The sequence below is a fragment of the Vicugna pacos genome, chromosome 7 (assembly GCF_048564905.1).
Source record: "Vicugna pacos chromosome 7, VicPac4, whole genome shotgun sequence".
NCBI classification, from domain to species: Eukaryota; Metazoa; Chordata; class Mammalia; order Artiodactyla; family Camelidae; genus Vicugna; species Vicugna pacos.
Genome location: NC_132993.1, coordinates 21,224,169 through 21,234,605, shown reverse-complemented (window position 1 = coordinate 21,234,605; position 10,437 = coordinate 21,224,169). Strand labels below are relative to the sequence as shown.

At 42.4% G+C, this 10,437-nt stretch overlaps 1 protein-coding gene across 1 annotated transcript; it reads left to right on the top strand.

The window, feature by feature from the left end:
- Positions 1-2,893: 2,893 nt before the first annotated feature.
- Positions 2,894-4,455, top strand: HILPDA (hypoxia inducible lipid droplet associated). Its single transcript, XM_015237573.3, is given in 3 exon segments — positions 2,894-3,050; positions 3,947-4,165; positions 4,168-4,455. Coding segments are annotated over 2 exon segments (189 nt in total). The 5' UTR covers positions 2,894-3,050; positions 3,947-4,014; the 3' UTR covers positions 4,206-4,455.
- The last annotated feature ends 5,982 nt before the right edge of the window (positions 4,456-10,437 follow it).

The window sequence follows — 10,437 nt, the reverse complement described above, 5'->3', positions numbered from 1 at the left end:
GGTCAGATCCTCATTTGTTCATTTATCCTTTCAGTCAACAAATATTTATTGAAAGCCGACAATGCGGTGCTAGGTGCTGAGATGGAATGAAAACAAAAGTCAAAGCAGACACTCCTTTCATTGACATTTCAGGCTTTAGAGGGGAAGCAGACATAATACAACTAAAGACAAGGAAGCAAATAGTAAGCAAAATGGATATCACGCTACTGGAGCCTGCAGCAAGGGTCCGAGGGCCAGCGCAGGTGTTCCCAGAGGAACCATGTTTGAATTGAGATATGAAGGATGAGTGAAAGACTAGCTGAAGGGAAGTCTCTTTTTCTTTTGGTGGAAAAAGCATGGTTAACACCTAAAGAAGTAAGATAATGCCTACGTCACAAGGTTGTTATGAGAATTAACTTAAGGCATTCAGCAAAATATTTAGCACGTCAATTACTGGGTAAACACTTATTTTCTTTCCACTGTTCCATTTAGTCACAGGGAATATTAAAATTCCAGATCCCCAAGCAAAGCATTGTCACCTTAGTCATGTTCTGACTTCATATTTCTCTGCCACCCACTTCTCTCTCTTCCCCCATTTCTGGGCTCCCAAGTACTGAAGTAAATCTATTACAGGCTACTGTAGAAGCTAATTAGATGAATCACCACCACTACTTATTTTGCCCTAATCTATACTAAGTACTTTACCTCTCTTACTTAATATTCACAATAATCTTATTAGATAAAAACTATCATTACTCCCATTTTTTCAATAAAGAAACAGAGGCAAGCAGAGCCCAAGGACAATAGCTAGCAAATTGCAGAGCAGGATTCACATTGAGGTCTGACTAATTTCTAACCACTGCCTCACCATACCTTGAGTTGCTAGCTTTTTTTTTTTTTTTTGTCTTGTTTACCCAACCAGGTCACAAGCTTATTTTAGGACAAGAACCTGCTTTTATACTTTGTAGAAAAGCAACAGCTAATATTTGGTAATAATCTACTATGTGACACAAAGCAACAGCTAATATTTGGTAATGATCTACCATGTGACACATACTTTACATGCATTATTTAGAGAATGGCAGTGAATTACTTAGAGAATGGCAGTTTAGAGAATGGCACTGAACGTGGGCAAGAGCGAATTGTTGGAGAGGTGCCCATCTCTTCCCTCGAGCAGTGTGAAAATACAATTTTAGAGCTCACAATCCGCAGAGCCCAAAGGGTTGTTGTGGAATTCCTGCATTCACTCTCTGAACTTGGGCTATTATGAGCAAAGTCACTCACTGGGAGTTTTGTAGTCGATGATACAGATGATGTTAACATTTACAGAGTGTTTTCTCTGCGCCAGGCACTATTCTCGGTGCTTTATGTGGATTAAGTCACTTAATATCCAAGTGAAGACTTATTATCCCATATAACAGTTGAGGAAACCAAAGTACCTGAAGGTTAAAGGACCTGCGCAAGGCCCCCAACTAGCAAGTGGTGGCATTTGGGACCCCTGATAGTGTGATTTCAGAGCTGGAGCCTCTCCTTAATAACAGTGCAAGAAAAGAGTCACCGAACAGACGAAACTCTAGTATAACGAAGGACCAAAAATTCCTGAGGGCTGAGTAGAAAAGTTAACTAAAAAATGCCTGCCTCCCAGCACGTTCCAGTTTCCAACTTTCTCCTTTCCCAGTCTTTCCAGCCACTCCTCCTCCGAGAACTGACTGAGAGCCAAGAAAGTAGGTGAAAGGTCGCGACCAGGATTTGGCTCCGCCCCGCTTGTTCAGCAGAGGCCACGGAGCTCCCGGATTGTCATTTGTCCAGTCCAGGCTCGCGAAACCGACAGGCCTACAGATCAGGAGACCTGCTAGATTTAGTCACCGGCCCCCAAGCTTTGGCCCTCTCTCTTCTGCATTCTCGGAAGGCAGTGAAACCGCCGACAGCCTTCCTTCTACGGCGTAGACGTTCCTCCCCAGGAGCCCCCCCAGTTCCAGTGCCTCCCCAGCACTGTTTCCCGAGACTCGCCTTTGGGTGCTCTAGCGACAGAACATCAACATTTCTTTGGTTTGGGGGCTGGTGCTTAGTGCTTAGTAAGGCTTCCCAGCCCCCAAATACAGGTATAAGGCTGGACTGTGACCTCTTAGATCTTTGGTTAAATCTCAAAGCATCCTCAAAAATCATTTAGCGGCCACATTTTAGATGAGGAAACTGAGACCTAGTGCGTGCAAAGTGACTTGTCCACATGCAGTTAGGCGAAGACACAAGAGTTAGATGAGGATTTCACATTGTCTTAGTTTCACAAACTCCCATAGAAAGCAGAGTTAATGATATAAAAATGTCTCGCCATTCCAGAGGTATCAATGGCAAGTTAAACCTCAGCACTTGAAATGGAGGTTGGGGGTGGCATCTGGAATCCCGGTACCTCTCTCTGGGCAGTGAGACAAAGTCAGCTTTTCAGTCTCGGAATGGAGAAAACTGAGAGTCGGGGCGGGGGGCGGTCTGAGGCCCTTCTCCGACAATCTGTGCTTTGTTGAAGTCTCCGGTGAAGACCTCATCCCCCGCCGTCCAGACTTACTCCCCTGCCCTTGGACTAGGGGCACCTCAGGTGTGTATTCCAGATTTGGTATGGGGGTGCTGGAGGCTGCAGGGTAGGAATGAGCTTTCTGGTCCTTCAAACGTTTCCTGCTGCAATAAAGTTTCCTGCCTTAAGAAAAGGCAGTTAACACACACGCCTGCTTCTACCACCGACCTCAGTGACTCAGTGCCGCACAGTCTGCATTTTCCCAAACAACTGTTCCTGCTAGCGCACCACTGGGGACCCCGGTCCGCCCTCGCCTGGGGGCGGGGCGGGGCGGGGCCGGGATCTTGGCGTCAAAGTGCGTGCGTGCGTGCCCTAGTGCGCGTGCGCGGGCTTGGGGCGGGCCGCGACTATAAGTGCACGGTGTGGGTTGCGTTTCGCTGCGGGTTACGGTTTTGTCTTCGCATCAGGGTTGCCATCTCGCGCTGCTCGTTGTCTGACTTTCTTTGTGACTCCGCACTACCGGCTATTACATCGAGGGAGCCATTCCCGGCCCTTCCTCTTGGAGGTGAGCTGACCTGTGGGCTTCCCCGGCTCCCCGCACCCAGCCCCCGGGCTGCGTGCCCCGTGGGCCGCCAGCCGTTCGCCGCCTGGGGCTGCGCCGTCCAGAACTTCTCTCCTCGCCCTGCCCCAATCCGGGTCCCCACTCTGCCGCCCAGCCCTGCTTTCTCCACGGGTGGCTCTGACTAGGATCCACGTGGCCTATCCCATGCTTACCAGGGTTGGGTTAGGCGCCCATGCCATACCACCCAGAGCACTCTTAGCATCTCCTTCCTGTCACAGCCCTTCGTGTGTTTGTAGAAACTGCCAGTTTTCTTGTCTATGAGGGCCAGGTTCTGTCTTGATGGCCTCGGGTGCCCTTAGTACCTTCCAGGGTGCCTGACACATTGTGGGTATTCAAGGTGTACTTGTTAAACAAGTGAACTCGGTAGATTTGACTTCCTTAGAGTTATTTTGACTTTAAAAATTTTTATGATTAACTCCAGTTTGACTGAGATGTGAGGGAGACTTCTAAGCAGGTTGCTTTTGCTGTCTCCAGGACATGTTCTTACATTCTTACTCCCTACCCACCACATCCCCACAAAAGGATTGAGTTTTTACTTTAGGAAGGTTTCTGGTCCCTGGACTGTGGCACAGGGATTGTGCATACCTAGCAAGAGAAATAAATGTTTTTATTTTAAGAGAAAAGTTTTAGGGCGTGCTCTTGAATTAGTCCTAGAAGCTAGACTAGTTCCACAGCCATGGAGTTTACAATGTAAATATACTTACATATTCTGCTGTGATAGAACATCCGTTGGTCCCTGCCTCCCTGGCTGTCTGAGCCACTCCCTTAGCTGCTGGGTCAGGGCCAGAGTCATGCACGTCCCAGAAGGCTGGAGACTAACCTTGCCTCTCTTTTCTCAGGATCCAAAGGCCTTCCAGAAGCAGAAGGTAGCTCCACTGCTCTACAAAGAAGTGAGGTCCTTTCAATCATGAAGCATATGTTGAACCTCTATCTCTTAGGTGTGGCGCTGACCCTGTTCTCCATCTTCGTTAGACTGATAGAATCCCTGGGAGGCTTACTGGGGAGCCCATTGCCTGGGAGCCCTAGCACCACCAGAGGTCGAATAGCCAACACAGAGCCTCCAAGCGCCTTCCAGAACATCCATCCAGAGGGATGTGATGAGACCTCCCTCCACCGGCTGTAACCTTGGAACACTGATCTAAAGGAATCCAGACCGCTGTCCCAGTTCCTGGGCAGGCAAGCTCAGCACCAGTGTTATCAGAGAAGTAACTATTAGTAGGCCCTTGAAGGGCCTCTCCATCTGGATATTCCTTCCTCTGGGAAAAGAGCCTATTTAATACATAGATGTGAGTGGGTTGCCTATGGCTGTGGAATGGAGTGATCTCACTTGTCTCCCCAGAGTTTGTGGTCCTTGGCAGTGTGCCTGTGACACCTCTTAGATGAGAGCTTGTGCTGCAACTTCAGCTGTTGGAAGATGGTGTTTATTTTCAACCCTACTTTCTAAGCATCTGCCAAGAGTTCCTTTGGACTTGAGTGTCTCATGGTCAGTTTATCTGGTGTTCAGCTCCTCTTCCTCAAGAGCTCCTCTGTGTGCAGATGACAGTTGAGGTGTGTGGGTTGGCTGTAGGCACGGGGGAGGTGGAGTGTTCAGTGTCCGTTTCTCATTGTTTTATATTTTAAGCCCTTCCTCCAACACAGTATGTATGTGTGTGTGTATTGGCCTGAAGTGGGCAGTGGGATGACAAGGCCTGCTCAGGACATGGGCATTATGGCCACCTTGTGGCTTCAATGAATTTTTCTAATGAAATAAAGTTGAATATGTATTTCTGTTATGTGTCTTGTTGACTACTTCTGCCCTTGAAGTTGGTGGTAGGGAAGAGTCTTAATTTGCAGATCTAAGATTTCACATCTTAAAACTTTGGAGAGGGAAGGTACCGAAAACGCTTTTAAGACATAAGGTAAATAAACCTCTGAACCTGAAGGCAGAGACACTTGCCTCCTCTGCCCTGTGTGTGCCCTCCTCAGCCACTGAAATGTGTGTACCTCACAGAGAATCTTTTCTGCTCTCCCATGTTGAAGCAGCTTGGCCTTAACACAGAATTGGAGGGGTTTTTTGGGTTTTTTTTTTCTTCTTGAATCTGCCCCTCATCCATCCCCATCCCATGCTGAAGCACATTCACTCCTCTGCCTGTGGGAATTCACATGTCTTAGTGTGCACATCATTTCACATATGGTGAGCTTGATTTACTTTTGCTAAAGGGTAAGAATGGTGCCTGGTGTCCTCTGCTAAACCAGTTTTTCTTCCTGAGTGTCCTTAAACTTAAATGCCACTACCCTAGAAACCAGTGGTTTGGACATCACTCTTATTTATTGCACTGTGGTGGTCATTAGTGCTGTCAGGTAGTTCCAGCTTCCCACCCTATGGGCACCTGGTCAGATTGTACTCCCTGGTCTTCCGCGGTTGGCTGGGCTTATGTGACTGGTCTTGTTAGCAGAGTGCTCTCAAAAATAGAGTTGGCTTTTTAGCTCTAATTTTAGGTGATTTCATGTACCAGTAGCTGCCCTCTTCTAGACTTTTTTTTTTTTAATTTTAGTATAGTTTTCTCCTTATGCCTCTCCAACTACTTTGGAACATTTTGATCTTTCAGTTCTAGAGCTGCATCTGAAGTCCAAGCAGTTTAGTTTAATTGAAGTGGTTTACTGGATGCCACAATGTTAATGAGGTCTTTGCTCTAAAACAATGTAATCCACTCAGGTTTCAACAAAGATGTGATGGCCATACCACTGTTTTGATCTTTCCTATGAGTAAAGTGATCAACTGTTCCTGTTTGCCTGGCAGAGGGATTTCCTGGGTTGCAGGACTTACAGTGCTAAAACTGGGGAAGTTTTGGGTAAACTGGGAGTTGATCACCCTCCCTACAAAACTGAATTTGAATTGTCATTGGAGTGACTTGTCACTCCAAATATTTCTCCATTTTATGTATTACCACTTAGGGATGAGAAGCAGTTGCTTCTGTGAAGCCCTGTGATTTCTGTGGTCTTGTGAAGGAAAAGCCCAGCTGGGCTAACAAGCTAAGTCATAAATCTAAGTGTAACAAGTGTCGGATTACTGATCTGAGTTCTGCTGGGCTAACTCATAAATCTGAAGTTTAGTGTCAGTCTATTGGGCTAACGAGCTCAGTCACAAATCTAAGTGTGTTAAGTGTTGGTTTACTGATACAAGTTCTGCCGGGCTAACTTGTAAATCTAAAGTTTAGTGTCAGTTTACTGGGCTAACAAGCTAACTCGTAAATCCAAGCTCAACAAGTGTCAGTAACGTGATCTGTTCCAAATTGATAAGCTCCAGTGTACTGATTCCTTGCTTTTTGTTGTTTGAAACTTATTGGCCAATAGCCCCATACTTGTAATTAACCCTATAAAACCTCATGTGCACGTCTTGGAGGTGCTCAGAGCTTCAGAGCAGAAGCCTCTCTGAGCCCGCCGGCGTAATACATCTGAGTACTCCAACCCTCCGAGTGGTGCTTCTTTCTTGGCTGGCCTGTCATTTCCGTAACATTTCCTCTAGATCCCAGTTCTCTCCTGAGCTCATCCTGTAGTGTTTTGTCAATAGCAACCAACTGTATCCAATTCCTGCTGCTAAAATTCTGTTCTCTGTTTCTCCTGGTTTACTAGGCAGATTATTAAACTATGTCTTCTAACTTACTGCAGGCAACAGTTTAACCAAATACTTTGCTACTGTATAACATGGGTTGCCACCCTTCCAGCCTCCATTTCTTTACTGCCCTCCGTGTAAGTTATTGTTACACATGTAGGGTTTTGCTTTTTTTTTCCCTTTAATATGCAGCCCCCCAGATTCCAATCTCCATGTCAGTCAGGAGAAATTGGGTTAGGCTATGTGGCAGCAACAACCCTAAAATCTTAGAAGCTTAAAACGGAAGAATTACCTAAGGATGCCTTCCCAAGAAGCAGAATTGGGGGCTAATCAAGAAATATTCCTTTTCCTCAGGGTAAGGGGCTTTCATCACATCTGCTTAGTGGAACACAGTCACTAGGCTGCTGTGGCTCCCGTTTGTCCTGTCTCCCCTTATTGCATGTATCCTGCCCCTATTCCACCATTGTGTATTAGATGTGTAGCTCATGGCTTGTCTTTTTAGTTTATAGCCCTCGATCTCAAGCCACATCTGAAACTGGTACAGGAACTAGTGTGCATCACTCAGATTCTTGAATTTGAACTTGACATTGTGACTGAAGGGAATTCTTGGGTTGTTTCTTTGCTGGGATGAGGGGAGCGTATAGTGAATGTATTTCAACTGCAGGAGGAAAAGTAGCCTGAAAGATTATTGAATAGAAGGGTCATTAGCAGCAGTTATTAATATTCTCTAAATATTTTTGCCCTTGCTTTTCAAGCACATGATAGAATTGCACTTCCTGACACCCTTGTGGTTGGATAAGGCCATGTGATTAGTTCTGGCCAATGAGTTTTGTGTAGAAGCGACTTGTGTCAATTCTAGTTTGGAGCATTTAATCACAGGCTCAAAAACCCCCAGAGCCCTCTTTTCCTTTGTGCCACAGTGACCAGCAATGCTCCAAATGCAACTGTCCTTTAGGTTCTAGAGTAAGGATGCCATGGAACAGAGCCCTCAACTGGGCCCTGATGAACATGGAGTGTACATGAGAAATAAACCTTTGTTGTCTTAAGCTAGTGTGGTGTGGGTTTTTTGCTGTTGTTGTTACTGCAGCATAACTTGGCTTATCCTGACTGATACATTGCTTACAGCACCTAGGTGCCAGGCATCAACTGAGATCTCATTACTACGTCAGATAACATACACAAGATAGAAGGCAGGGGGAGGGGGATGCATGTAAACAAAAATGTTTCATGGTTCTATTACAGAATAATGTGTATAGGACAGTGGATACATAAAGTTATTCATAGGCAGGAGATGGATGTTAAGGAAAAGCTTCTTAGAGGACCTGAATTTTAAAGAATGATAAGGCAGTCAAGTTAGGAAAGCCTTGGAGCAAGGGCATGGCAATAAGACTAAGCACAACATATTTAGAAAATTGCAAATATTTAAATATTTAATAATATCTATTAATTATTAGCTTGAAACCTTAACTCTAGTGCCGTCTAAGAGAACAGAAGGAAAGGAAATACTTTAAATGTATGCTGTGTAATGCTTTCTGGGTTTAAAGGGCTGCACTCCTAAAACTTAAGAGAAGTATCAGAATATTAAGGGCTGGAAGATATGATCTAGTTTAGCACTGTCCAATAAAGATATAATACAAGCCATGTATATGATTTAAAATTGTCTAGTGGTCACATTAAAAAGAAAAAAGGAATAGGAAAAGGTATTTTAAACAAATTTTAGTTAACCCAATATATTAAAAATATTTCAGTATGTAATCAACATAAAAAGTTACTAATCAGATGTTTTACATTCTTTTATTTTTGTACTAAGTGTGTATTTGTCTTGCTGAGTATTTTACACGTATAACAGATCTGCATTTGGATTAGCCACATTTCAAGTCACATGCAGCTAGTGGCTACTGTACTGGATGGCGTCTTTTCATTTTCCTACAGAGGAAACAGGAGAAAACTAAGTAACTTAGACAATATCACTGAATTAATTGGTAGTCTATTCCTAGTATGCAGGTTTTTTCTACATCGAGGTTTTTATTTTTCTTTTTCAAGGATTGGTCAAAATGCAGTACCACAAAATATGTCAATAATGAGTTTTTTCTTCCCTGAGGTAATTCTCATGTGAGCACATGTGAGATTTTTTTTTTCTAAAAAAACCTATTGTAACAAAATTAAAATTACAAAATGACTATAACTTACCATGTTTATTTTACATGCTGCTTTGCTCTTAGAATATCAATGATGCCAACAAACTTGATTTACTTTATATGACAAACATATACCAACTTAACAATCCATAATTCATCACTTGAGCACTGTCTTTATTACTGTTTTCTTCTAGACCTTGTCAATACACATCAGGCATTTCTGTATTGTAATATTATGAGTGCAATTTGGACTCCTTTCTCCCTTTTGCCTAACATTATGGAATATAGAATTAGATAATTGATATAAGCAGATAGTTTGATGTGATTTGAAGAATTCGAAGTTGGAGAACATTATATTCGCAAGACTTAGAATATTTATGTAAAAGGGGATAGGAAAAGTTAAATGTACTATATTGGCATAAATATGTGTAAACATTCTCTAAAAGAATAAACAAGAGATGACAACAGTGGCTTCTTTGGGGAGAAAGATGGGAACTGGGCCAATGACAGGGGTGGGAAGGAGACTTCACTATCTCCTTTCTGATACTTTTTGATTTTTGTACCTTGTAAGTGTGTTACTTGTTCAAAATTTTATTTTTAAAAGCCTATAATCAAACTTTCCCTTTAATAATTTCTATGTTTAAAAGCCTTCTGGAATTTTGATTGGGATTTTACTGAATCTACAGATCATTTTGGGGTGAATTGTCATCTTGATATTGAATCTTCCAGTCCATGAACATCTCTCTCCTTTCATTGTTGTTGATAAGAAATTTTGTGTCTATGTTCGTCAGTAATGTCGATCTAAGTTCTGTTGCTTTCTTTTCTTGCACTGTCTTTATCTGGTTTTGATAATGCTGGATTTACAAAACAAATTGGGAACTATTTCCTACCCTGTTTCCTGAATTTGTGTAAGATTGACATTATTTATCCCTTAAATATTTGATAGACCCTTCCAGTGAAGCTATATGGGCTTAGAATTTTATTTGTGGTAAGATAAATTCAGTGTCTTTGATGAATGTATATATTTGATTTTTCCTAAATCAGTTTTTTTAAGTCAAAGTTTTTTCTAAGGCAGTTTTAGTAATTTCTATGTGACGTCATTTATATAGCACATCTAAGTTGCCAAACTTACTGGCATTGAGTTGTTAAAACTATTTCCTCATAATACTTCTAAAATCCACAAGCTCTGTAGTGATATCTCCTCTTTTCCAGATTGGCAATTGTGTTTTCTTTCTTTCTTTCGAGATCCACTAGCTACAGGTTTCTCAATTTTTATAATTTTCTTGCTTTTTAGCTGCTCAAATAGTATTGTACTAATTCATGTATAGTGTCAGAGCTGTGCAACAGTACATTTTTGTTTCTCCCCTCTCATCCTCTGTGACATTCTTGTCATGTATTTTACTTCTACATGTGTTCTAAACTTGATGTTACCTGTTACATTGTTGTAATTTTTAAACAATTATTTAAAGAACCTTAAAAAATTATATATAATGTATATTTAAATATATATTTTAAATATTACTTTTTTTATAATTTCTAGTGCTCTTACTCTTTGTATAGATGTCATTTATACTTTTTATTGTATTTGAATATAGTCCCA